Source organism: Capra hircus, chromosome 18 (genome assembly GCF_001704415.2).
Source record: "Capra hircus breed San Clemente chromosome 18, ASM170441v1, whole genome shotgun sequence".
In the NCBI taxonomy this organism is placed as follows: Eukaryota; Metazoa; Chordata; class Mammalia; order Artiodactyla; family Bovidae; genus Capra; species Capra hircus.
The window spans coordinates 36,079,194-36,105,861 of NC_030825.1; the positions used below are offsets into that span (position 1 = coordinate 36,079,194).

At 56.7% G+C, this 26,668-nt stretch overlaps 4 protein-coding genes across 18 annotated transcripts; 2 read left to right on the forward strand and 2 right to left on the reverse strand.

Annotated features, from left to right (window-relative positions):
* NOL3 (nucleolar protein 3) lies at positions 213–3,873 on the forward strand. 3 transcript variants are annotated; one of them, XM_018062114.1, is made up of 5 exons: positions 467–774; positions 877–987; positions 2,849–3,151; positions 3,302–3,631; positions 3,727–3,873. In XM_018062114.1, exons 3-5 carry the CDS (start codon positions 2,857–2,859, stop codon positions 3,732–3,734), a joined length of 633 nt encoding a protein of 210 aa, XP_017917603.1. In that variant the 5' UTR covers positions 467–774; positions 877–987; positions 2,849–2,856; the 3' UTR covers positions 3,735–3,873. The 3 variants fall into 3 exon arrangements, with proteins under 3 accessions (XP_017917604.1, XP_017917602.1, XP_017917603.1); XM_018062115.1 differs by lacking the exons at positions 467–774; positions 877–987 and adding an exon at positions 213–428 and having other exon boundaries at positions 3,302–3,619; positions 3,727–3,866; XM_018062113.1 differs by lacking the exons at positions 467–774; positions 877–987 and adding an exon at positions 217–428.
* Positions 5,327–12,752, reverse strand: KIAA0895L (KIAA0895 like). Its single transcript, XM_018062128.1, has 7 exons — positions 12,275–12,752; positions 8,844–9,486; positions 8,618–8,761; positions 8,202–8,334; positions 7,032–7,337; positions 6,830–6,927; positions 5,327–5,542 (listed from the first exon to the last, which is right to left on the reverse strand). Exons 2-7 carry the CDS (start codon positions 9,411–9,413, stop codon positions 5,378–5,380), a joined length of 1,416 nt encoding a protein of 471 aa, XP_017917617.1. The 5' UTR covers positions 9,414–9,486; positions 12,275–12,752; the 3' UTR covers positions 5,327–5,377.
* Positions 12,708–18,292, reverse strand: EXOC3L1 (exocyst complex component 3 like 1). Of its 12 annotated transcripts, XM_018062127.1 has the most exons (14): positions 18,007–18,268; positions 17,795–17,851; positions 17,425–17,585; positions 17,124–17,343; positions 15,641–16,253; positions 15,444–15,561; positions 15,182–15,307; positions 14,982–15,082; positions 14,680–14,790; positions 13,807–13,936; positions 13,563–13,685; positions 13,314–13,469; positions 13,098–13,222; positions 12,708–13,024 (listed from the first exon to the last, which is right to left on the reverse strand). In XM_018062127.1, exons 2-14 carry the CDS (start codon positions 17,838–17,840, stop codon positions 12,835–12,837), a joined length of 2,220 nt encoding a protein of 739 aa, XP_017917616.1. In that variant the 5' UTR covers positions 17,841–17,851; positions 18,007–18,268; the 3' UTR covers positions 12,708–12,834. The 12 variants fall into 12 exon arrangements, with proteins under 12 accessions (XP_017917616.1, XP_017917611.1, XP_017917615.1 ...); XM_018062122.1 differs by having other exon boundaries at positions 12,790–13,222; positions 18,007–18,292; XM_018062126.1 differs by having other exon boundaries at positions 12,790–13,222; positions 17,425–17,498; positions 17,998–18,292.
* E2F4 (E2F transcription factor 4) lies at positions 19,942–26,572 on the forward strand. 2 transcript variants are annotated; one of them, XM_013971256.2, is made up of 10 exons: positions 19,942–20,137; positions 20,557–20,666; positions 20,808–20,969; positions 21,295–21,338; positions 22,066–22,127; positions 22,345–22,642; positions 23,110–23,328; positions 25,239–25,286; positions 25,501–25,545; positions 25,648–26,572. In XM_013971256.2, the coding sequence occupies exons 1-10, from the start codon at positions 20,003–20,005 to the stop codon at positions 25,761–25,763; spliced, it is 1,239 nt and encodes a 412-aa protein (XP_013826710.1). In that variant the 5' UTR covers positions 19,942–20,002; the 3' UTR covers positions 25,764–26,572. The 2 variants fall into 2 exon arrangements, with proteins under 2 accessions (XP_013826710.1, XP_005692510.2); XM_005692453.3 differs by having other exon boundaries at positions 23,131–23,328.

Here is a 26,668-nt window from a genome sequence, read left to right on the forward strand (position 1 = left end):
TATAAAACTCCTGGGAATTGCTGGGGTACTTGGGCCCGCGGGCTTAACTGTCCCCACCCCGACTCCTCCGGCGCGCCCGGGGTGATGAGGGAAAGCGGACTGCGTAAACGCGGCCAGGCGGTACTCGACCTCTGCGGTCGGCCTCCCTGCGTCCCGAGAAGAACGGCCCCCTTTCCCCACCCCCTCCGGGTTCCCGGCAGCCCTGGCCGCCCCGCCCCCGCTGCAGCTGCTGCTCCCATCCCCACCCCGCCTGGCCCTTTCTGCCTCGTCATCTCCTGCCCTGCCGAGGCTCGACCCGTGAGTGGGGCCGCCAGGAGCGCAGGGACCGGGAGCCCCACCGAACCCCTCCCCCTCCGGCTGGGGGAGGGAAGAGAAACTGAGTTTGGGCGAAATCCGTGCCCGATCACCACCAGCAGCCGTGCGCGAAGGTCTGTGAGCCCCGCCCCTCTCCTCCCCTCTCCCCTCCCCTCCCTTCCGCAGGACTCATCTCTCGGGCTGGGTGGAGGGATAGATGTTGAGTTCGCAGGTGCGCGGTCTTCGGCGCTGGCCCACCACCTTCGCTCCTTAGCGAAAGAACGCGGGCAGGGATCGAGGTGGGGAGGGCGGCAGAGACCCCCGACCACGCGTGCTAACTGGAGCCGCCAGGTCCTCTGGGAAGAATCTGGGCTGTGACCATTGAAGGACATAACTTCGATATTCTGAGCATTAAATCTCAGAGGATCCAGACTAGCTGGGGTCTCTGCTGTCCAGACAGGACAAAAGGCAGGACTTGAGGTAACTAGAGGAGGAAGCTAACACGAAAATAATTTGGGGAGGAGGGAGAAAAAAGGAGGGGCCAAACTAATATGTCCCCTCCCTCTCTGCACCTGTACACAGTGGGTTCTGCCCGCCCTCCCTTCCTACACTCTTGACTGGGGGGACAGATTTTGGAAACCTCAAGTAAGACGGCAGAGGATCCATGGTACACAGTCCGGTGATGTCAGCCTGGTGAGGGTGTATGATGTTCACTGGGATACAGAGGAGAAGGAAAGAATCTGCCTCTGGGACACTTGGGCATTGGGGTAAACTAGGGGACATTTGAGTCTTGAAGATGGGTCCACCACTTGGAGGGAGAAAGGGGATTCCAGGCCCAGGGAACAGTGTCTACAAAGTTTGGGAAGTGCCGGTACTGAATGGTTGAGGAAAGTGGGGGAAAGCCTACTATCTAGGGGCTGGGAAGTGAACAGATAGTCTGGATTCTCTCTGGTGGTCCCACGAGGGTTGAGGGACAGGTAGTCATGGTTGGCATTCTGCTTGGCCAGACCCCTCGTAATTCAGGCTGGAGCTAGCCACTTGGTCTGTCTGAGCCTGTCTCCTCCTCTGTAAAATGGGCACAATAATCCTACCCTAGAGAGTTGTCCAAGTCACTGTTCTGTAGGGTGATGGGACAGGAGTGAGAGGTGCTGGGAGAGACTGTTACAGGAGATGAGGGGTGGAGGGAGATGCCGATTCTCACTGAGATGTCAGTGGAGGAGCAGCATTTGTCACAGATGGGACATGAAGGGAAAGGGAAGGGCAAAGGGTCTCTGCTCATAGCCTGAAGGAAGGGCTGACACCTCAGTAGGGCTAGGAGAGGTGCAATGACCAGGGAGGCATAGCATGACAGCAGGCAGTGAGAGAGATGGGGGTTAAGACTGAGTCCTCTCTCCCAGACCTAGAGTCAGGTAAAGAGGTGAAGGAGGGACCCCAAAGAGAGGATGAAACCCTTGGACAAAGCCAAAGCCAAGGGAGATGGACTGAGAACGGGAGTGGCCCAGGGCCTGACCTAATTGCCCCTTAATGCCAGGGACCTTGCTGCCTGGGTCAGGTGACCCAAGAGGAGATGGGCCATTGTCCTTGGCTGTTGATAAGTGAACAAAGCAGATTAATTTCTGCCCAAGGCCTGCTGTTGGGGTGATGACAGCCTCTCAAAATGGGAGGATCCACTGAGGAAAACAGTGAAAATTTGACAATTGCTGGTAGCTTTTATGAGTTGGGTCCTGGATACTTCAAGATGATGGCTGTGAATCATTCTCAGGGCAGCAGGGAGACAGTTTGGTCTCAGGTATGTCAGAAGATCTTGGTCAGAGCTAATACTCAGGAGGACTCAGGTATCTCTACTCAGGTATTAGGGAACCAGGAGAGTCTAGGAAACCACACTGGGGTTCCAACACGTGGTGGTATTGGTGAGGGGGTGCAGAGGCAGGGGCCTGTCCTGGAAGGATGGACCTCAGAGTCAGGATAAGGGTCTGGACTTCCTCCGGCAGATGAGAGGAGCGGGAAGACTCTCAGCACTTTGGGATCTGGGAGGGGAGATCTGGAGCTTTGCAGGGTCTAGGCTGGAAGTGAAAAACTAGACTCAGTGGTGAAGTTGACAGAAGTATTCGGCAGATAGACTGGAAAGGAACTTGATTGCAAGCTGGGTATGGGTTATCAGGACCAGCTGTAAGTTGGGGAAGCAGGTTGGGAAAGAGACGTTAGGTTGGATAAACTAGGTCCGAATCTCTCGCGGTATCTACAGGTGGCAGGGGCTCAGGAGGAAGGACCTGCTTGGGGAGAGCAGTCAGAGTAGATGAGGGTCCTGGGATAGCTAGGGGAGGAGAGGAGTGCCACAGTTAACATTTAGGGGCCGAAGGTGAAGCCAGAGGGAGAAATAAGACAGAAAAGGTCAGGGAGGCAGGATCGGTGCTGCGCTGCGGGCCTGACAAACCGCAGAGATCCAGGTGAACTTAGACCCCAGCCACGGATGTTCACTGGGACCCCGGGAGAGAGGTCAAAAGCAGGGGCGCTCCAGCCCCCACTACCTCTCGGCCCCCCACCTCCCATGCAGCCCCTACCATGGGCAACACCCAGGAGAGGCCATCAGAGACGATCGACCGCGAGCGGAAACGCCTGGTAGAGACGCTGCAGGCGGACTCGGGGCTGCTGCTGGATGCGCTGCTGGCACGGGGCGTGCTCACCGGGCCCGAGTACGAGGCTCTAGACGCGCTGCCTGACGCCGAACGCAGGGTGCGCCGCCTGTTGCTGCTGGTGCAGAGCAAGGGCGAAGCTGCCTGCCATGAGCTGCTGAGCTGCGCCCAGCGAACTGTGCGGGCGCCCGATCCCGCCTGGGACTGGCAGCACGTGAGGACCGGTGAGAGCGAGCGGGAGAGGCGGAGCCTAGGTCAGAGGAGGGGGCGTGGCATGAGGGCATCGATCTGTGGTCTTCCCCAAAGACTCGCACGTGTGCAGAGGAAACCACCGAGGATAAACTGAGCCTGAGACACTCCCACCTCCGCCGTAGGCTACCGGGAACGAAGCTATGACCCTCCATGCCCAGGCCACTGGACTCCCGGGGCTGCTGACTCAGGGACCACGTGCCCCTGGCTGCCCAGAGCTCCAGAATCCGATGAGGCCCGGGGTCCTGAGGACTCCGAAGCAGCACAATCCGGAACCCCCGAGGAAGCTGAGCCAGAGCTGGAAGCCGAGACCTCTGAAGGGGCTGAACCGGAGTTGGACCCCCAAATGGATCCGGAACCAGAGCCAGAGGCAGAGCCAGAGCCAGAGGCGGAGCCAGAGCCAGAGCCTGAGCCTGACTTCGAGGCTGAAGACGAGCCTGAAGGCGAGCCTGAAGGTGTGAGGATACCCAAACCTGGTGGGAGGGCCTGGCCTGGGAGGCAGAGGAGGCGGGGCTCTATCTGAATAACCACGCCCCTCTATTATTTCTAGATTCCTGAAAGCCATAGCACCCACAGGCCGCTCTTCGTCCTAGCAGCATCGGATCTGGGATCCCGCCAAGGTGGGGTCAGATGCCACCAAGGTTCCATCTGGCCCAGTACCACTGAAAGTGAATAAATTTTGGAGAGTCAGCCTGGACTCTGTGGCTCTTTGCCTAAGAACGAGGGTGTGGATGTGTGCCTCTAAGTCCCAAAGTCTTTGGGCAGCCCTGTCCCCATGGCACAGTTCTCAGCCCATTTCTGTCCTCAACAGTACAAGCTGTACCCCTGGAGACCCCAGACCCAGGTCTCCAGTGGGACAAGAGCCAGATCCTTGGGCCCTGCTCCATGGCCCTTTTATCCTCATGAACCATTTGGGGACATGTGTCATCACCAGCCCCACCCAAGAAAGCCCCTAGCACTGGCACAAAGGGCCAGGAAAGCAGTACTTATCTCCACTTAGAGAAAGCTAGACTCACAGCCTTGGGAAGGAAGATTAAGAGAAAGAGGAAGTGATCGTGAGTAGATGAAGCCGACACACTTAATTATAATTGTTTTAATTGGCTTCTCTCAGGACTGGGACTCAGTGAGGATTCTGACCAGTTAACTGGTACACAGAAGGCGCTCTATACATATTCAATGACTAAAGGAATAAGGACTTTCCAGCTGTGTTTCCAAGTTTTCAAATGGAAAAACTAAGGCCAAGGGTGGAAGCAGGCCTGGGTCAACCTCACACAGCTGAGTCTGAGGTGAAACTAGAAGCAACAATCATCTTGGCACCTCTCCTGGTTGAGGAGAGGCTCAGAACTTGGAACCACTGGGGGCCTGCCCCTCAGGCTTGATTGTGGATGCTGCCCGCCTATGCCAACCTCTGCCAGAGACCAGCTGCGAGGGTGTGGGCAAAGACAGGGACAGCAGAGGCCAGTGCAGGGGTTGAGGGCAAGGCCAGGGGAGCTCTCGGCTTGACTCACAGGCCTATGTATATGTGAGGAAGGGCGGGGGTGTGTATCGGTGGGGCTAGGAACAGTCAGTGCCTTTCAGAGGAGCCCTGTTCCCTCCATCGAACTTTCAGAAGCCCAGGACACACAGCACAGAAATAGGGAATACACACAATGACGATGGGAGAGGCAAAATGCTGGAAAGCACACCCCAGCCCAGCTGGGTCTCTACTACCAGGATCCCTGCTCCTTGAGTCGGTGTGAAAGCCGGACAGCAGGCTCAGGCAGTCACCCCAGGAGAAGGGAGATCCCCACCAGGACCCAGTGAGAGGTAGACAGCGTGAAAGCTGAAGGAGCACCAAGGGGCCAGGTGGGGGACGAAAAGACTGGAGTACGCAGACACCCAAAGCCATCTCATGCAAGAACAAGTTTCTACTCCCACCCCGCCCCCCCCCTCAATGCCCATCCATGCTCAGCTTCCCTCCCACCCTCAGGCTCTTCCTTGGCTCAACAGACAGCTGGAGACAGGAGGGCAGACTTAGTTTGCCTGACATGCTGCTGTTGGCCCTTGGGGTCCAGGGAGGCTAGCACAAATTCTCTGCTGTTGCCGCTCCTCCCTCCTGAAATGCTTCTGCCCTCCCCAGGCCCCAAGAAACACCCAGGCTGTGGAAGCACAGAGCAACCAGCTTCATGTTCTGGGGGCCGATCCGGAGCCCTCAACCAGTATCAGTCAGGCAGCAGGCGGCCCAGCTCTGCCTCATCCAGCCGGTTGGTGGTCATGATGTGTTCCAGCTGCTGCCGGTAGCGTGCTAAGTCCTGCATGAAGTGGGGCACCCGGGTGTTGTCCAGCACCCCGTGGGGCCGGAGGTGATCCACATCCTCATAGGAAACCTGCAGGGAGAAAGCTGGGCCTCAGTGCAGGGTCCCCTGGTTTTCAGGCAGCTGGTCCCAGCTCTCTTCCAATAGCCCATAGCCCTTTGCTCCCAGAACCCCTCCCACTTCCCTTCTGATTCATTCCCCACATTCTGTACCCTGTGGCTCCATCCTGGGTGTTTGCTCTTTTTCTCAAAATCTTCTTCTAAGATCTATGTGCTTCAACCCCACTCCTGTATCCAGTCCAGCTTCCCCCCTTCATCTCCAAATCTGGGTATCTAACTGCCTTCCAAACACCTTTCCCTGGATACCAGGTGCCTTAGACGCCTCATAGCCAGCCTTCCTGGGTGCCAGCTTATGCAGCCCGACCCTTCTCACAGTCCCTAGGTCAGATTCCAGGGTGGGGACTTAGAATATGTCACCCTCCCACTCAGAGTGGCCACTGAGTTGAAAAGATTCCACTCTCTGAAGATCTCTCCAGCTTGCTCCTTCTCCATCTGCATGGCCACTGCGGGGTTATGCCAGACCACCATCAATGCTGCAGAAGAGATGAGAAAGGCCTCCTCTTCCCCTTGCTGCTGCTGCTGCTGCTAAGTCGCTTCAGTCGTGTCTGACTCTGTGTGACCTCACAAACAGCAGCCCACCAGGCTCCTCCGTCCCTGGGATTCTCCAGGCAAGAACACTGGAGTGGGTTGCCATTTCCTTCTCCAATGCATGAAAGTGCAAAGTAAAAGGGAAGTCGCTCAGTCATGTCCGACTAGTAGCGACCCCATGGACTGCAGCCTACCAGGCTCCTCTGCCCATGGGATTTTCAAGGCAAAAGTGCTGGAGTGGGTTGCCATTGCCTTCTCCGCTTCCCCTTGCACTCCCTTCCATCGGCCTCTCCTCCCATATGACACACAGAGCCTTCTAAAGCCAACATCTGTGCCACCCTTCGCTTGAAGCTCCTTGGATTCCCCACTGCTTTGGATGAAGTTCAACTTCCTCAGTTTGGCACAAATACCCAGTGCCAAGGGCTTGATCCCTGGCTGTTTCTCCAGCTTGCTTCTGCAGGCCTTCCTGACTGCTCTCCTGGCCTGGAATGCTCACTTCCTTAGCAGTGTCTACACACACACCTGTGGGCTAGAAAAAGCACCTATACTGGCTGCCAGACTGTCACCTCATCGCCTGTGCTCACTCCACCCACGCTCCCCCCATGAGAGGCCTGGCACCCAGTCCTCAGTGGAGTTCCAACCAGAGGCTCAGGGAATACGGCAGTGAGGGGGAGAGCTGGCTGGGACCTCTGAAGGCCCTGTGGCCCCTCACCTTGCCCAGCGAGGTCAGCAGCGGGAAGTCGATGGTCTGGCGATGCCGCAGAATGCGCAGGATGCCATCCAGGTATACCTGGTCCTTGCTGAAGCAGCCTGTGGGCAAAGAGGGCCGTGAGCCCTAGGTCCAAAGCCCCACCCTCACCTTCCCGCCCCAGATCGAGGCACTCCCCCGCCAACCCCCCAGGACTGGTGCCCACCAGGCAGCGAGGTGTCAGTCTGGCCGCGCTTGGCACGCACGCAGTACTCCCAGCGCACATCGGCATCCTGCACGTAGCGCGCCAGGTCCTGGAAGAGCTGGCGAAAGGACATGCGGGCGGCACGATGTATCGTATAGTAGAGCAGTGCCGCGCGCCACAGGAAGGGCTGCTTGCGGAAGAGCACACTGTGCAGGCTGGCCAGGCCCTCCTCCGTGGGGTTTGCTGGCCGCAGCCCGTACTGCTGCCGGCCCTCGGCGCTGTGCCATGGCTGTCGTGCGTTGTTCACGCCCCGAAGGTAGTGGGTACCTGTGGGGAGGGCAAAGAAGAGGCTGGGCTGAGCATCCAGGGGGTCTTCCTGCCTGGCCCTACTCTGCCTGGCTGGACCTCTAGCCGGTGACTCACATAGCTTTATGTCCCTAAAATCAGGCTCTCACACAAGCCTCTCCACCCCACACCCATACTCACCCAACCTAAGGCATCATCAAGACCATCTTCAGGTAAACTCACACCCAAGGATCCAGAGGTTCACACACATGAATCCTCCCCCACCCGTCCAGGACTACACACACACAATTCTCCCAAACTAATACTGCTCCCCCACCCCACCTCCCGAAGCCCCCTAGAGAGGCCAGTCCCATACCCTTGCATGCCCATCTCATGCTGACATATTCAGCAAAAACCCTTTTGCCCAGAGCAACACGATTCTTGACGAGGAGTGACAGACATGAAAGAATAGTAATTCGTGTCCTATGCCTGCCTTTCCAGCCTGGCCAGTCCCTTCCTAAATCCATCTGTGTCTTCAGCCAGTTCCCTTCCCAGAATCTGAACTTGCATCCACCGTGGAAGGCCTGTACTGTGGCTAGACTAGTGGGGCCCTTAGGGTTCTCCCTCTGGCCTGTCTGGGCCTCAGCAGTCTTGAACCACGGACAAGGGAAATCAGAGAAGAAGCTGAGGGAGGAAAAGATACCCAAAAGAAACAGGAAATGAGGGTGAGCCCAAACAGTGGGCTGGCATGTTCTGGCGTACCTCTGTGAGCCTGAGGGAGGAGGTGGCTGCTGGTGAAGGGAAGGGGAAAAATGAGAGGGGGTGGAATTACTGGGACCCCTCACTGCCCCGCCCCCATGTCCCAGCCCCCTCTCATCCCAGCCCACCCACCTACCACACCCTGACCTATCTCGTGCCGCAGCATGCCCTCCAACCAGTACTGGCGGGCTCCAGTCAGGTTGATGGCCAATGTTGGTCGGCTGTTCTCCACCATCATCACTGCCTGGGACAGCAGGTCCTCACTCAGCTGCACCACTACCTGTGGGTGGCAGAGACGCACGTCATGGCCACCATCCCCGGGGGCCAATGGGGAGGTGGACCTGCTGATGCCACAGGGGAGCCAGGCCTGACACTTGGCCACAATACCCACCCTGCCCCACCTCTGCTTGGAGCCAGCTCCCACCTGACTGGGGCAGGGACGGGAGCAGGGCTGGCCTGGGGTCACTAGCTCCACCAGAACAGAGCTGGGCCTGGCACTGCCCAGTCTGGCAGTGTGGTTGGAAGTGGGTGGAAAAGGGGTATCACTGACAGCGTGAGCTCACCTCCCCGACGCAGCCCTCCTTCTGCATGTATCTGCGCACAATGGACCAGATCTGGCACTTGGTCAGCAGCTGGCCCCCCGTTGCAGCCTCGAAGTGTTCATAGGTCCCAAACTTCTCCAGGACAGCCTCGATGATGCCAACTGCCTGCACAGAGGGCCGCAGCAGCAGGTCAGGCTGGACCGCTCAGGTGGTCCGGGCTGGGGTGAGGCGGGCAGTCGTCACTGACCTGATGAATGAACTGTCCAGAGGCCTCACAGTATTTCTCCAGCACAGCCGTGGGCATGGGTTCCTGGTACTCGAACTGTGGGTTGTAGGTGTAATGGGACTGGAAGAACTTGTCCCGCTCGCGGTCCATATTGGTTGGCCGCAGAGCCACCAACATGCAGGGGCTCTTGCTGGCACCGTGGCCTGCCTCCTTTCGAGCCTTAGCGATATGAGGCAGGGAGGCTGCAGGCCGCAGGGTGCCCCTACCTGGGTCCCGTCCCCGTCCAGGCGGGGCCCGACTCTGGGTGCTGCCCCCCCGCCGGCCAGTACTGTTCACGGTGTAGGTGCTCTCGCTGCGCCGCATGTGTCCACGGCGGCCCAAGTGCAGCTCTGAGAAAGGCTGCCTCTCCGCCCGGGGCCGCAGGGCTGAGGGGACAGACAGAGCCAGGGGCAGGGCCAGGGACTGAGGCCAGGGGAACAGCGCTGTCCCATTTCGGTCTGAGGGCCCCGGCCTATGGGCCAAGGAGGAGGGGCTGGCTGGCGGGCTGGGGGGTGCCTGCTCATACACCTGAGCACCTGAGTCCAGCACCATTCTGTCCTGGAGGGCACATCCGGCTGGGTCACTCCAGCTCCCCACACCGTCGACTTCTGGAGACACAGGAAGGCTGTGGAGGCCAGCAATGAGTGGGTATGGCCTCAGGGCCAGCAGGCCCTGTGCCCCCTCACCTCCACCCTAGTTAGTCCATTCCCTGGACTGGGGGAAAGCAGGAGGAAGTCTCATACATCCACGTAGATGGTGGTTCCTCAAATCCCCTTAGCCCATGAGCTTCTGAGAGTAAGGCCTAAGCCCTCCACTCATGATTCTAATCCCTGTGCTCAGAGCCCACCCAGACTGGGAATTTGGTACAGTGTAGCCTCAGCTGCCAGGATGAAAGGTGAGGGGGTCTCACTACCTTCTATCTGCCTTCTACCTCTGGCATTTTCTCAGTCTCACTCCGCCCCTCCCACCCAGCTCCATCCACTTCCTCCAGCCCATTGGGCCTACCTGCCCCATGCTTATGCTAGTCCCTCCACCTGGAATGCTCTCTTCCCTCTGGGCCATCTGTTCAAATCTAAATTAGAACCAGCTTTTTGTAAGCAGAGGGAAAGTTCAGCCAATCCAAGCCAATCCCTGGGTGTCTCCTATCAGAGCCATCTTCCTAGTGGTCATCCAAGGCCAGTGTCAGGAAGGTTACCCCAACTCTGTACCAGGGCTCAGTCTAACCCAGTCTCTCCCCAGAGACTGACCAAAGGCTCCATCCTCGGAACCCTCCTGTCTGTTCAGGGACATAATTCCAGCATCTCTCCTTTTTCCTACATCTCCTACATCATCAGTCTCTTCCATTCTGCTGGATTCTTCCCGTCAGTATAAACACATGCTGTTATTTCTCCATCTTAAAAAACAAAACCCTCACTTGACCCCATAGCTTCACTGCATTTCCCTCCAGCTGCTTCTCAGGGTAATACAACACTCCAAGTCGTCTATACTCAATCTTTATCTAGTTCCTTCTTTCCTGTTCTGTCTTAAATTTCACTTCAATAGGGACTTCTGGCCCCTGCTCTCTATCAGACTGACCTGACCAAGGTCACCAATGATCTTCATGTTGATCAGTAGAACTTGACAAAGTTAATGACTTCATCTCAGCTTGGCCACATCTTCCACTTGGTTCTTGAATACACTGGGACATAGTTTTCCCATCTCACTAGCTGCTTGTTCTTGTCTTCCTTGCTGGTCATCCCTGTCTTTCTGACCTCTTAACACCATAATGTGGAGAGACACTGCTTTGGGAAAGATCCCGCTGTTCTCCTAACTTGCTACAATAAATCCTTCCTTACCCGCCCCTCCCCTGGGAAAAAAAAAAAAAAAAACTCTAATGTCCAGAACTTGAAAACTTCTCTTCTCCATTTATGCTCTCTCCCTGGGTGATCTCATCCACTCTCATGGTTTTAAATATGTCAGCCCAAACTTCTTTCATAAACTTCAGACTAGTGTTCTCTGTGTGTAAGTTGCTCAGCTATATTCAACTCTTTGCAACCCTATGAACTGTAACCCACCAGGCTCCTATGTCCACGGAATTCTCCAGGCAAGAATACTGGATATGGAGTGGGTTGCCATTCCCTTCACCAGGGATTTTCCCAACCCAGGTCTCCCGCATTGCAGGCAGATTCTTTACCATCTGAAACACAGGGAAGCCCCTCAAACTATGTTGTCAGTTCTCAATTCAACATGTTTACTTGAATGTATAACAGGCATCTCAAACTGAAAATGTCCGTGTCTGGAACGCTTTCCCCTCATATAACAGCAGGGGTCACTCTCACTTTCCTCAGATTTCTGTACAAATATCTTGTTAGAAAAGCCTTCCCAACACACCCTCTATAAGACAGTAAACCTCCTCTAAACCCTCTCCACCAGAACCTCGCCTTCCCTACAATATTGTCCTCCAATGCAGTCATCACCATCTGAAGTACAGTATATGTGACTATTGTCTGTTTTCTCCTAAGTGTTCACAGCTGTGTCCCCAGAACAGTTGTTCAGTAAAGGAATGAAACCAAGAGCCCTTGTCCTTCTCAGAACTGGAATCATTCCCTCCCTGCACATGGCTTCCCCAGCTAGTTCTGATCCCTTCTCCCCTCCTCCCAGCATTCTGCCTAGTGACAAGCTGCTGGATGATTTCAGGCTCAGGCTTCCTTTCCCTCAGCTAACCATACACTTTTCTGGATTCCTCACTGCTCTCCAGGCCTCTTACTTGTACCAGTCCTCTTTATCTCCCCTTCTTTCATTTGACCTACCTCTTTGGAATTACCAGGATATGCCTGTTTTTTTCATGTCTCAGGTCCTTTTGCCAAGAATGCCCTCCCAATGTCTCCCTGTAACAAACTCCTAACCATTCTTCAGGACAGGGTTTAGGCCTCACCTCCTCTGGGAAGCCTTCCCAGCGTCTTAGAGGCTCCCAGTGCCCAAGCGGCTTCTTTACCACCCTAGGCTGTAATTGTTGGAGCCCAGGTCCGTGTCCCCCCACATCATCCCCTGAACTCCCTGAGGGCAGGGACGGGTCTCATTCACCCCCATGACCAAAGTACCCAGCACTAGATGCAGAATGAATGAAAGATGGTTGTGGGAGGAGCCCAGACTGAAGGCGGAGTCTGGTGATATATAAGAGGGTGTGGTCTGCGCCAGTAAGAAACTCCAAGAGAAGATAACATTGAAGAGGAGCCAATGGGTACTAGGAAATCGAGGAGGGGCGTGACCTACAGCCAATAAGTGGCAGGGGCTGGGGCAAAGGGTGTGCCCAATGGAGGGCGGGGCCAGTGGACAATGGAGCGGGGTTCCCAGGTAGATGAGGAGGGGTCCCGTCGAACGCCTTTTCGGCCTTGTGGGGGTGGGGGGATTACACCCGCGTGCCGCGCCCCCACCTGTTCAATCCTCTTCTCGCCGCCGCTGTTCCCGCTCCGCAACACAGGCCGCCGGCTGCCCAGCCCGCGGGAGCCGACGCTGGTGACGCACGGGCTCGGGCGCGCGCACGCTCAGAAGAAGGAGCGCGGATTCGCGTCAATCTCTGCTGCCGCAAGAGCCCGAGGACACGGCTTGGGGTGGGGCCAGGCAGAGCCGGGGGGTGGTGTCCGCCATCGGGTCACGCCCCTGGGTGGGGTGTTGTCTTAAGCCCGCCCCCTCTGCCTCAGTTGACTGACTTCTGGCGTAGGAGACGCGAGCTCTCTGCGGGTGCGCGCACACGTAAGGGTGTAGCCTGCACACTGTGGAAGTCCCCGTACTTGGGAAAGCAGCCCACATACAGGTCTGGTACCGGGATAGGTGGGGCGCAGCCATATATCAGAACTGGAACCAGGATACCTTAGGTGTGTCACTGCACTTGGACCCCCTGCCCTTCGTGGGCACTTTTATTTCATCCACCCTTCGCCAACACGTACAATTCAGGCGTACGGGGACGTGACTTTATTCTGCGGGCAGTCAGGAGTCAGGCACAGGACCCTGAGGGGAAGCAGGAGGCCACCGAGGGTGCAGGTGTTGGCACGAGGCTGAAAAGTGCTCGGTGACCAGCTGGGGGCGAGGGCTGCGGGCCGGCCCGCAGAGAGCTGAGTGCGGCCAGGCGCTGCTCTCGGGACACGTCTCCGCGCAGGTCCAGGAGGGCGGAGACGTGATCCTCGCTGTGGAGTTAGGGGTGTGTTAGCCCCGCCCAGCCCCTCCTGGGTCTCCTCCCTTCCCGGCCGGTCTTCGCACCTCACGTCGGGAAACTGTTGCCGCAAGCCTGCCACCTCGAGGCCAAGTAGCGTGGGGTCGCGGAGGTTCAGCAGCTCCTTCAATGCAAGCAGCACTGGCACACACTGAACGCTCTCCTCCAGGCCCTGAGCACGCAGGGGTTGGTCTTTCTCCAATCCTCGATCCCTATCGAATCACTAAGACTCCCGCCCATCCGCTCGCCCAGCGAATTCTCACCAAACCGAGGAAAAGCTCCTGAAGCTGGGCCGCATCGTGCTGCAGGCGCTCGGCCGCCTGGGTCCTCTCGTCAGCACCGCGGCAGACTAGGCGGCCTTGCATCAGCGCACTTAGGTACTGCAGCACCACCGTACGTTCCGCCTCGACCAGCAACAGCTGTGGGGATCGCGATCAAAAGGGTCCAGGATGTTTTTCGTATGGGCGCTTTGATAACCCCCGCCCCCCGCCAGCCTTTCCCCGCAGATGCACCTGGACCGCGGGATTCCGCACGTGCCGAAAGTTCTGGCAGAATCGCGCCGTCCTCTCGCACACGTCATCCAGCAGCTCTGGGCTTGAGAGCCAGCGGCGCGAGGGCAGAGCCGCGAATAGGGGCTAGGAACGGAGTTCAGAGACGTAGCTGGAGGGACGATTCAGACCCAGCATTCCCCAGCAGAGGCCCCCATGCATTCCCTGTATCTCCTCCTCCCAACCCCGTCTCCTCCTGAAGCCTCACCTGTAGCTCCGCCAGCAGCGCCTCCAACACCAGGCGACAGATCCTCTTCTGCAACTTGTCCAGCTCTGCCTCCACCGGAGCCAAGACTCCGGGAACCACCCATTCGGGCTGCAGGACGGATACGGAGGAGCTGGACCGACCAAAAGGATGGCTTCAGGACCAAGGCCAAGGCCCGAGAGGACCTCTGCTGTCTAGCCACTCGGGCGCCACCTAGTGGCACAAGTGTGTCGCCTGAGGGGACAAGAAGGGCAGCTCCCTGCACTTCTGAAAGTGTGGACACAGCTGAGGCCGAAGTGGTGGGCTCAGCGAGTTAGAAGGCACACATGCCACCTGGTCCTACCTCTAATTCGCGGTATGATCTTGAGCAAGTTATGTCTTTCAGTTTGTTTCGGTAAGAGGAGAGAGTTAATCCCAGTCAGGAGGGAGTCAAAATCATCATTAACTTGTTTGTCCTCTCTTGCCCACACCCCAGAGAACATAAGACCCAAGAGGAAGGGAATATTTTTGTTATATTCACAGAGATAACGCTAGACATTACCTGGCACAGAATAGGGCCTTGATAAATATTTGTTGAAAGAATGAATAATTGACACTCTGTGCCAGGTACTGTGGTAGGTACTTTATATCTATAATCTCACGTGAGTCTCAGAAGGTCCATTATTACCCATATACTATCGACAACAGAAGCAAAATTCAGAGAGATTAGATAACTGGCCCAAGGTCACAGAGCTAGTAATTAGGAGAACTAGGATTGGAATCCCAGGGTTACGTGAGTCTAAAATTCCTAAAGGCCCAGTGTAGGCTAGATCGATACTGAATAGATGTTCAGTCAGGGGTTAGTGGAGGTGGCGTTCTGTGGGCACATCCTGGTACCTGAGTGCTAACTGGTGGTTGAGGGTGGCCAGTAGGTAGGGCACGTAATGAGGGACCACTGCTTTCCCGCCAAAATGGTCTCGGGAGAATCGGATCAGAGCATCGCTGAAGCTGCAATGAGCAGAGGTGGCTCTGGTACCTGCTGTCACTCTGGTACAACCCCAGTCCTTAGTACTCTGGCCCCACCTCCAAGATACCCAAGGCCCTGTTTTGAAGGAGTCCTTTCCCATGGGTGTGTCTGATCACTCAGAACCCCTTAGGGCTGCCCAGGAGCAGGGCCAGGAGTTGGGAGTGGGTCAGACCTCCTCAGGAAGGTGCTCAGTTCTGATAGTGCCATGCCATGCATCCGCTGCTGCAGTGACACACTGACCATTCTGGTCACACGAATGTTCTCTTCCAGGATCTACAGGTAGGGATGGGCAGCCATTAGCGGGGTCCTGGTCCTGCCCTCCTTCCCTTTCCCTGTGAGGGCTGCCCCCAGGTCTCGCCACTTTTCACCCACCTGCAGCACGATGGCTGGCAATGGCGAGTGGTAGAAGCCAGACAGGTCTGTGTCGGGTTCCTGCTCGCGGCCCCACTCAACTACCTCCCCATCCAGTGCCTTCTGCAGCCACTGGGCCACCTTTGCCTGGGGAAGGGGGGCAAGGAGCAGCAGGATGTAGCAGGGCACTGACACTGCTAGAGATGGGTAGATACATGACTCCACAAATACAGGCCCACAGGTGGCGGCAGAACTGCTCTGAACCTGGGCTCCAACTACTCACCTGGACTTTGGCCACAAATGTTGCCTCCAACTGCTCAATGTTTTCCAGGGTCAGGAGGGGCTCCAGATCAGACACATCAGCTTCAGGCCCCAACTCCAGGCTCCCCATCATTTCTGGCCTGGAGATGGGTTGCCCAGTGTTACACGGAGCCCCCAGCCTTTGATGTCCCCATTCCCTACTGCCCCAGAGACACTGACCCCTGGTACACATGCAGCGCCCAGTGCAGCAGGGTGAAGGTGTCGGCTTCTTCCAACTCAGGCCCTTCCAGGCGTTGCTGCAGGCAGCGCCGCAGGCCGTCATGCAGGGTGTGGGCCCACAACTGGACAACTTTGTAGTGTGGTGGGCAGCAGGGTGCTACCAGAGCCTCAGCCATGGCCAACTCGGCTGGCAGAGCCACTCGCAGAGCCTCCAGCCACTTTGCTAGTGCCCCAGGCCCAGGTTGCAGAGATGTCCCGAAGTGGACCCGCTCCAAGCCCTGCTGTAGTGCACGCAGACAGCGCTGCCGCCAGTCCCGTGGAGCCTGCTCCAGGGAGGTGGTGCGCCCAGCATCCACCTCGGCCACACGCACAGCAGCCACCAGCAAGGCTGGGTCCTCCCGGGCCAGCTGCCCTGCAGCCCCTGCGGCCGCCTCCACAGCCTGGCCCAGAGCCTCAGCCAGAGGGCCCAGCCCCTCGAAGACTGGCAACTCCAGGCCCCCAAGAGGTGCACACGTCTCCTCTTGCAGCTGCTCCAGTTCCCGAAGGCTCACATAGGCTTCCAAGAGCCGCTGGGCATCAATCAGGGTCTGTGTGTGGGCCACTGCAGCTGGCACTAATCAGAGAGAAGAGACAGCCTTGAGTCTAAACCTTTCCACCTGTGCAGTGGGTACAGCAGTGGATGTTGATGCCCTGGGGCTGGGGTGATGTGTAAAAGATTTAATGATCAGTACAGTAGAGCACTGGCCAGCCTGAAAAGACCCAGGGAAGGGCCTACATGGTGGTTAGGGTGTAAACCCTTGAGCTGATGAAACAGAAGGAAGAGAGAAACTTGGCGGAGGGAGTCATGCCAGTGGCTATTTGACCACCCTGTTAGGGAAATAGTTCAGTATATAACAGCTAAGTTGGGCAGAGCCACAGGTATCAGTCCTGACTCAGACATTCCATGCTTGTACGGTGCTTTGTTGCTCAGTCATGTCTGACTTTTTGCGACCCCATGGACTGTAGCCCACCAGGCTCCTCTGTCCAGTGGGATTCTCCAGGCAAGAATACTGGAGTGGGTTGCCATGCCCTCCTTCAGGGGATCTTCCCAACTCAGGGAATGAACCCAGGTCTCCCTTGTTGCAGGTGGATTCTTTACTACTGAGCCACCTGGGAAGCCTAAGAGTACTGGCGTGGGTAGCCTATCCCTTTTCCAGGGGATCTTCCCGACCCAGGAATAAAACCAGGGACTCCTGCATTATAAACGGATTCTTTACCAGCTAAGCTACCAGGGAAGCCCTCCCATGCTTGGGAACCCCAGAATGAGCTCACAGGCACCCTGCTTCATACGTCATCTGGAGCCTGTATTATTCTCTGGAAGGGTCCCGATGTGTCCCTCCATGCAATTTCCCACTGGCATCCCAGTCCCTTGATCAGCGACAAGCCCCTTGGTGCTTGTCAACCGGCTGGCAGAGGGCTGAGGCCGAGGGCCAGGCATACTCACCAGCTCGCAGCCGGGGCAGCAGCTGAGACAGGGCCTGCAGTTGTTTGTGCTGCACAACCTGCTCCCGCAGGGGTTCTAGGGTCTGCGCAGCCTCAGCCATATCCCGGAGCAGCCCATGGGCCTGGCCCAGGGCCTCATGGGCTCCCCGCACGGCCTCGAGGGCCTGGGCCAGCTGCCACACCCCGGTCTTCACACCCTCCAGGTATGACTGCACCACCGACTGTGGGAGGGAGGCAGGCAGTGAGGCCTTGCCAGCCCTTCAGCTCGCCCCCGGCACTCCTGCCTCCTGCCCGATGCCCACCTTGATGCGTGCTTCCAGAGAACAGGTCCGCTGCACCTCGCGGCTCCGGTACTGGCCCAGCCTGGCCAGCTGCTCTGGCCGGTAGAAGATGCCCGAGGCCCACTTGAGTGCTGCACCCCGGGCCAGCTGCTCCGCCCTCTCCTGCTCCGGCCACTCAGGCCCTGGGCAGGAAGAGCCTGGGCAGCTGCGTCAATTGGGCTAGGCCTGCAGGAAGTGGCTGCCTAATCTGCTCCCCTTCCTACCCCTCAGCCTGTCCCCCAGGGTGGTCCACTCCTCTCCCCGCCCTACAGAGCTCCAATCAGACCCCAACCCACCATCCCCATCTTTCTTGCCACCATCCCTCCCTCGGCCCACCCAGAAGGGCTCATACCAGTGGGGAGTACTGGCTGCGTTTTGTCCCTGGCTGCCGAGTCCATGGCTGGAGGAGCTGGAGCGGAGTGAGGGCAAAGGTCCAGGTTAGAGCAGGCAAAGTGGGCACTCCTCTGAGCTACTGTGTGCATCTAGGCCCCTCTGAGAAGGAGACGGTTCCGGCTCCCTCAGGAAATGAGGGAGGTGGGAGAGGTGGGGAGGCACCTGAGATACCCTCGTCGACGAGGTTTCCCGGTTTTGCCCCCCAGATGGAAGTGGGGCAGGGTAGACGGGAGCCTCCGCTGGGCGCTGCTCCTCTCTGAGCTGCAGAGGACACTATGGTATGGAGCTCGCCAGGCTTGACCAGGCGTCCAGTGCTCCCTCCTCCACAAAGAGCCTTGGCCTTGAGAAGGGCCCTCTCCCCCGGCCGTCTCGGCAGAGTTGGATACTCCCTCCACTGGCTCACAGGCCCACACCTCAGCCTGCCACAGCAGAATTCCTCAACCCAAGGAAGCCTCTGTCCCACCTCCCTCCTCAGGAGCCCCCTCCTCCCTCCAGGTCCCGCCCTCTCCAAGGCCACATGCAGAAAGGAAGGAAGCTGAGTCTCTGGTACTTTATTCCCAACAGGAAAGAGCATCTGCACCGTGGGACAGAGTGGGGAGGGCTGGGCGCCACTTCCTTGGGGGAAGGGGTGGGGCTGTCCTCCCTGTGATCAATGAGTCTGGAGCAGCCTAGGCAGGACCTCTTATGCTCAGGGCACAGACAGGAACTAGATGGCCCCAACCTGGGTGGAGAGGAAGGTGTGCTGATATGGATGCAGACAACATCACAGTGTGAAAACTGTGTTGACAGGCCCTTAGAGGCAGGTATGCCTCTGCAGAGGAGCAAGAGACCATAGGCTATTGTGAAGAGGGTGTGTGGCGGGAGATGGCAGAGGGGTGGAAGGGCTATGAAAGCTTGTTTGTCTTGGAGATAAAAGGAGCCATGAAAGGGACTGGTGCTGCTGCTTAGCTGCTTCAGTCGTGTCTCTGTGCCACTCTATGGACTGGAACCCATCAGGCTCCTCTCTCCGTGGGGTTTTCTAGGCAAGAATACTGGAGTGAGTTGCCATGCCCTCATCCAATGGAACTGACTACTAGGTAGTAATAATGCTGTGGACACTGGCTACCACCCAAATCCACCCTTCAGGACAAAGACACTCATTCCCCTAGCTGCCTGAAATGTAGGCTAATGAGGTCTCAGATCTGAGTCTCTTGGTCAGTGTTAGGGTATAAGGGCCAGGTAGGCCTTGGAAGGGGTACCCCAGTTTCAGTGCTCCTAGAAGGACAGAGCCCTCCATTTTAACTTCCTCACAGTTTAATTCTCCTCTCTGCCCTGTTTGGCCTGTCTTATTTCCTTACAAGTGTGGCTTCTCAGCAAACTTCCTGCTGGCACATCTCTTTCTCAAAGACTGTTTTCCAAAGAACTTGACCTAAAATAAACTATAATAAATGATAGTGTTAAAAATAACAAAATGATACTAGCAAACACATAATCCTTCCACATGCCAGAAACTGCTCTAAGGGCTTTACATATATTTACACATGGGTAAATATGTTTGCATTGGTTGAAAAGTGGTTTTAATCCCATGGCCTCTGAGCACTGTAGTATGGAGACAAGAGAAAGGCGAGGCTGGGATCAGGGGAAGAAAGTGGGGATGCAGACAGGTGAATAAGCTAGATGTAGTTAGTGCTTGCTGTTTGGCAGGAAGTGAAGGACAGGAATAAGGAGGGTAGGTGATCCCGAGAGAGTGGGGCAGTCTTTTAGGAGCAGGTTTGGGAAAACACATTGGGTTCATCAGGCAGCAGGGTCTCCTCTCCTGAGTTGAGGGTTGGGGCACAGTTAGTGGAGTTGGGGCAGGTTTGCCAGCCAGGAAGGTTCCAGTGATTCCTCCTTACTGCTCCTGAGGCTACCCAACGATTTCCTCCACATGCTTCCTCGACCACATCTGTCTTCCGGGATCCTCGGGTTATTTTCGTCCTCTTCGGCGGTTGGACATTTGTTGATGGTCCCTCAAGTTTTTCGGCCATGTCTGCTGAGAGGAATTGTGACGGACTCCCTGGAAGGGAACGAAGCGGAAGCGGAAGTAGCGAGGCTGGCGCCGGCGGCCGAGCAGCCAGGAACGGAAGCGGAAGTGGCGGCGGCGCCGGCCTGGCCTGGCCTGGCTGAGGGGAGGCGGCGGGCGGGCGCGATGGCGGAGGCCGGGCCACAGGCGCCGCCGCCCCCAGGCACCCCAAGCCGGCACGAGAAGAGCTTGGGACTTCTCACTACCAAGTTCGTGTCGCTTCTGCAGGAAGCCAAGGACGGTGTGCTTGACCTCAAGCTGGTGCGGCCCGGGCTAAGGGGCGACAGGGGGATGGTGGACCAGGCCTGAGCCGGTAGAGGGAACCCCCGGGGCGGCCCAGCTGAGCCCTCAGAGCGGGCCGCCATACATGTGCTTCTCACAAGCGGGAGGCCGGGAGCTGTTTCATTCATTCGGCTAAGGCTGTTCATCGGATGTCAGCTTTGTGGCAAGCTTGAGGCTGCGGGTGGTAGTCCTCGTGGCCCTTTCCAGCAGGTGTGGGGAAAAGAGCATCGGAACATCAGCTCAGGCTTCGTCTGGCCTCTTCCCGCCCCACAGTCCTGAGCTGCTGTAGTGCCTGGGGAGGAGGGCTAGAATTCAGGCCACCCCCTTTTCAGACTACTCCAGACCGAGTCCTCCGTGAGAGTGGGACTGAGCATTTTCCATTCTCTTCTCCTTGCCAGGCAGCTGACACCCTAGCTGTGCGCCAGAAGCGGCGGATATATGACATTACTAACGTGCTGGAAGGTATCGGGTTGATCGAGAAAAAATCCAAGAATAGCATCCAGTGGAAGTGAGTGGGGGCACCGGGGTCGGCAATGGGATCTCCTACCCAGAAGTGTCAGGAGTGTGGGGTGGAGGGTGGCAGAGAGAACAGGGGCTGTAGGACCCAGAGTGCCAGGCAGTCCCTCTTAGCTCTCCTTCCTGGATTCAGGGGTGTGGGTCCTGGCTGCAATACCCGGGAGATTGCGGACAAGCTGATTGAGCTCAAGGCAGAGATCGAGGAGCTGCAGCAGCGGGAGCAAGAACTAGACCAGCACAAGGTGTGGGTGCAGCAGAGCATCCGGAACGTCACAGAGGACGTGCAGAACAGCTGATATCCTCTTATCGGCGGTCCTGGCTCCCGGGGAGTGGGCGATGGGCCCTCTAGTCCAGCTGGGTGTGCTCTGTGTCCCCTAGTCTCTGTCCCACTTGGGAGGATGGTCCTCCAGCTCCTGGCCAGGTTTCAGCCTCCGGTTCCCTCCTCGGAGGCTCTCCACCCACAGTCTTGGCCTGTGATCCCTCCCCCATGTGGACCCCAGGCCTCAGGGCTTCTCTTTGTGAGCATGTATGTCAGACCTCTGCTGCAAAGCTGGGTCTTCGCTGTGTCAGTTATCTGTCACCATAGGCAGGGCATCAGCCATTCTCCTTAACCCCCACACCTTGGCCTACGTGACTCATGAGGACATCTGCAGATGCTTTGCTGGTGAGCAGAGCCTGGGTAGGGGGAAATGGGGGTGGGACTGGGCTGAGCCACAGCCCTGAGCAGTGGACTCGGTGCTTGAGAGATTTCCGTCTCTTAAGAGGGTTCCTGGGGCCTGCTCAAAGAAGATCCAGACAGGGTAAGGCCTAGATTTGAGGATCTCTGGGACCCTATGGAGGCTCACCATGCTGAGAGGGTACAGGAAGCCTGGACTGGGTCCCTGGGTCAGCCACCACCTGCATCGCCCCCTAGGTTTGGCTTCTCAGGTGTGACAGAAGCATACGAGGGGAGAAAGTGTGTGTGCCTGTTTGTATATGCTTGTGTGCAGGGGGCAGTGGTACCCACTTCCAACCTGTAGTTTAGTTGCACTGTAGGTACAGGAATTCTTCCTCGTCCATCTTGCATCTCCCAGGCTGGTTCTGGGGAAAAGCTGTTGGCCTTGGCCAGAACATCTTTGCCTAGGGAGCAGCCCCATCAATTGAATGAGGTGCCCATGGCCACTAATCTCTTGCTCCACATATCTGAACCCAGATTTTCTGGTTACTGACCTTTGGGTCCTTAGGAGAGAAGAAGCTTTAGTTTTCTCCCCCAGCCTCGATAGGGAGTGAGTGAAGCCTACTGTCCGCCCCCTCCGGGACTATGACCTCCTTCCTTGTTCTGAGGGATAGGCACCCCATTCCCAGTTCAAATTGAGCCCATGGGCCTTGATCCATCCTCTTTGTCATCCTAGGAGACACTCTCCTTGCCATCCGGGCCCCGTCGGGCACCAGCCTGGAGGTGCCCATCCCAGAGGTGGGTGCTCAGCCCAGCCGGGTGGGGTGGATTGAGGGCGGGTGCTGGCTGTGGAGCCCGATAAGTCCCGGGTGGGGCAGGTAAGGGGAGGCCTAGGGTTTGAAGTTATCTAGGGGAACGGGCAGCCCAGGGTGGGAGAGGATACTGGCCCTGGCCCAGGGTCAGGCAGGAGCCAAATCTACTTCCAATTCCACCTGTCCTCCACCCCCACCTTCAGGGCCTCAATGGGCAGAAGAAGTACCAGATTCACCTGAAGAGTGTAAGTGGCCCCATTGAGGTGCTTCTGGTGAACAAGGAGGCATGGAGCTCACCACCTGTGGCGGTTCCTGTGCCCCCACCCGAAGACCTGCTCCAGAGCCCGCCTGCTGTCTCTACCCCTCCGCTTCTGCCCAAGCCTGCCCTGGCCCAGCCCCAGGATGCCTCACGCCCGAGCAGTCCCCAGGCAACCACCCCCAACCCTGTCCCCAGCAGCACCGAGGCCCAGGGGGTGGCTGGTCCAGCAGCTGAGATTACAGGTGAGACACAAGGGGTATGTGGTAATGAGGGACTTCGGGGACTCAAGAAGCAATGTTTCTGTGTGACGAGATGAAATAACTCAGAGTTGAATGAGACCCTGTAGGGGTTATACCCACCCACCCCCACCCCACTGGCCTCTCTTTGCTGGTGCAGCCAATGAGCCCTTTTAACAGGGACATTGTGACTGTGTGAAGGGGCGTTAGTGGTGGCAGTTTTCCTCCAGGTCTGCCTGTGTCTCACTTGCCCTGGCACCCCTCTTGAAGTGTGGTTGCAGCAGTCATATCTGTGAGTCTCCTTCCTTTGGGCTTCATGCCCCATCTCCTTCAATGACTAATTTTCACATTACTTTTTGGGAGGGTGAGCATGCTTAAGTCTCCTTGGGCCGAGGACAGGGCTGTAGTCATCCTGGCTGTGGATTCTAGCATAGCCAGATTCAATATCCTGCTTCCTGTCCCTGAGTGACCAGGTTTGGGGGATGTGGTTGCAGTGAGTGGAGGCCATGGAACCGAGAGCAAGGACAGTGGTGAGCTCAGCTCCCTCCCGCTGGGCCTGGCAGCTCTGGACACCCGGCCGCTGCAGTCCTCTGCCCTGTTGGACAGCAGCAGCAGCAGCAGCAGCAACAGCAGTTCATCTGGACCCAATCCTTCTACCTCCTTTGAGCCCATCAAGGCAGACCCCACAGGTGGTGAGTACTTATACCCTTGGGAGCAGGGAGAACCCAGCCTCAAAAAGACCTAGTTCAATAGAATCAGGCTTGGAACTGAACTCTCCTATCTCCTCTGTCAAAGCTGGCCAGCCCCCTGCCATCAGCTGGAGCTCTGCCAGCCAAGGCGAGGAGCCTGGCCTCTGGCTTGGTGCTGGTGCCCCTTTGTCCCCTTTCCTGGTCCTCTCTCAAGCCCTGCCTGCCACCCCTTGGACTCAGGTCTCCTGAAGGCATGAGCGCTCTCCTAGGGAATGGGCTATGGTGTGGCCCTCAGGCCCCAAAGTGGGGCAGTGAGTGTCTTAGGAGAAACAGTGTCATCTGGCTGGTGTCTCCTCGTCATCCTGTGACTTGAGTGTTTGCTTTTTCCGGGACTCATTCTCTCGGCCCTCAAGCACTGCTAAGTCTTTCATTAAATGACACTTCATCCCCTGTGTCCCCTTCTCTCGCTTTCCCTATTATCTCTGTGTTTAGACTCCTTGAAAAAATCATCTCCATTTTATTCCATATCCTGGTTCCCTGATCAAGCTTCAGGTTGCAGCAGTCAGGACCCCAGCCGTAACTCCTCCACCCCATTCCATACTAGTGTTGCTCTTGATCAGTCACCCAGCCCTGCCCAGCCAGCTTCAGCGGGTTTCTCGGTGATTTGCTCTGGTCCTCTCTCTCTGTGTTGATGCTCTTTTCCCTTTTTAGCATCCATAATGTCAGCTTTTGGCTCTTCTCTGTTAATTGACTTCTCCTTCTGACCTCTCCTTGGCATTTTTTTACATCTGGCTTCCCAGATCTCTGGCCCATGGCACACTTGTGGAGGGCCCCAGTTCTGGGTAGGTGAGTCCCACCCTTTGTCTTTGCTAGGTCTTTTGCCTGAACCTTACCTCTGTGTCCATGTGCCTTCTGCACATCCAATGGACACTTCATTTCTATGTGTCCTCAACTGAAACTTGTTTTTCCATCTCTGTGTGTACCCGACCTTTGGCCCTAGTCACCCAGACCTGACACCCTGGTGTCACTGAAGCTCTCTCCTTCTGCTCCCCATCCCACATCAGCTAAATGAATTCTCCCCCAGACATCCCCCATGGATGGCCTTATGTATCCTAACACTCAGGATCACTGCCACCACCTCTGTCCTAAGTTCTTCAACATTGTCGTCTTTACCCTGACTGATTCTGAAACACACCCTGACTGGCTTTTCTCTATATACAAAAATTCTTTTAACAGCTCCCTAAGGTATACTGGATAAAACCAGAGCCCCTAAACCTGGCAAATGAAATCCCTGCTGACCAGGCTCCAACGCTTTTTCCCTGTTTCCCACGTGTGTCCTCGTTGGACCTTTGTAGCAGCGTCATCACCCTGTAGCACTATTCCCTGCTTAAGAGTGTGTCCCTCTCCACCAAGTGACCTGACCTGAGGTGTGGTCTTGGCCTGGCACAAGTAGGTGCTTAGCTAGGGCAGGAATGGACAGGACATCCTTTCATCACACAGGGCATCCTCCATCAGACAGGGTATACACTCTGAACCTAGAAATGAAAGCAGGGTGTGTTGTCCTTCTGCTGAACTGCTGAGTTGGAAGCACTGTACCAATAACTTAATAGTGGGCCTTTGGTGCAGAGGAATTCAGATCTGACACCCTGGTGTCACTCAAGCTCCCTCCTTCTCCTGCTCCCCACCCCACATCAGCTAAATGAATTCTCTCCCAGATGTTCCCCGTGGATGGCCTCATGTATCCTAACACTCAGGATCACTGCCGCCATCTTTACTGACAGTGCCAGCTTGGCCTGATGTGGGGCCTACATCTCAGCTGTATGGCACCCCCTGGGTGGGTGGTATAGGATCTGGGGAAGCAAGGGCTAGAGTAGGACCTCTGTGCCCTTGATCATGGTTTTCTTGTTTTTCAGTTTTGGAGCTCCCCAAAGAGCTGTCGGAAATCTTTGATCCCACTCGAGGTAGGGCTGTGTTCCTCCCTGGGGCTGGGGTAAGGGGCACAGCTCATTGGGTCTTAGAGCTGTTTTCTTACCCTTCTGAGGACCTTCTGGTTGTGCCTGTTATCTGGGCAAAGGGTCAGAGTTCCTGGTGGGTGGCTTGGTGGTCCTCTTCATGAACTTTGGTGGGTGGAGAGAGGGGAGTCAGGATGTAACTGAGCTCTCTCTCTGTCCCCAGAATGCATGAGCTCAGAGCTCTTGGAGGAGCTGATGTCCTCAGAAGGTAGGTGGCCCAGCAAGGTGGGGGGTAAGTGTATGTGGGCAGAGTTTGGGTGGCCGTGGGTGGGGCCTCGGCTGTGGGGCCTCAGCTTGTTGTTCTCTGCAGTGTTTGCACCCCTCCTCCGCCTTTCTCCGCCTCCTGGAGACCACGATTACATCTACAACCTGGATGAGAGTGAAGGTGTCTGTGACCTCTTTGATGTGCCTGTTCTCAACCTCTGACTGACAGGAGCATGCCCTTTGTGGCTGGGACACAGACTGTCTGACCTGGGGGCTGCCTGGGGACCTCTCCCCACTCCCCCACAGCTTGAGAGCCGCAGATTTCCGGCTTCCCCAGCCTTCCCTCACTGCACAGTTCTGGCCCCAAGTCCTGCTCCTGCAAGTCCACCTATTCTGTGCTGGGAGAGCCGGAGAAGGCATAGCCCCCTCCACCGTGGAGCCAAAGTGTTTGCCTCTCCTTTTGGGGGGCCTTACCCTACCTGGTATCCTCCTTGAGCCCTCCCAGAGTTCAGGTTCAGCTGCCACCCAGTGGCACAGAACCAAGGACCCTCCATCACCCTCACAGGGCCACTTGTCCATTCCCATTGCCCTGTACCTGCCGGGCCTTCCCCCTTCCAGGAGGAAGTCTGGGGTGGGGATGGGCACATGCCAGCAACACCCCTGGCCTCCTTAACTTCTCCCCATGCCTGATCACAAACCTCCTCCTGGACTTCTTCTCTTGTGCCCCCTCTTCTGCTGGGCCCTTGGCCCTGAGGACCTGTTGACATGGGGGTGCTAACAGGAAGGAATGGAGATTTCTAGCTAAGAATCTGGGCTGCTGAGTCCCTAAGGATTGGCCCAGCCTCCCTCTGCCCTATAGCCCCCCTCTTGTTTATTCATTTACCCTCATTTAGAGCCATTTGCAGAGATTTAGAAAGATTTGCAGTAACGGATGGATTCCTATATAAAGATTATTTTTATACTTTTTGCAACAAAAGGAAATTGTAATATTTGTACAGTGTCCAAGTGAATAAAGATCGTGCCTAAGGCTATCTTTGATCTGGTTCTTTCAGGGCCCTTCCCTGGGACTGTGCTGGGTGGTGGTGGAACTGGGCGGGTCAACTCTTGGAAAAGGAGGTGCGGCTGTG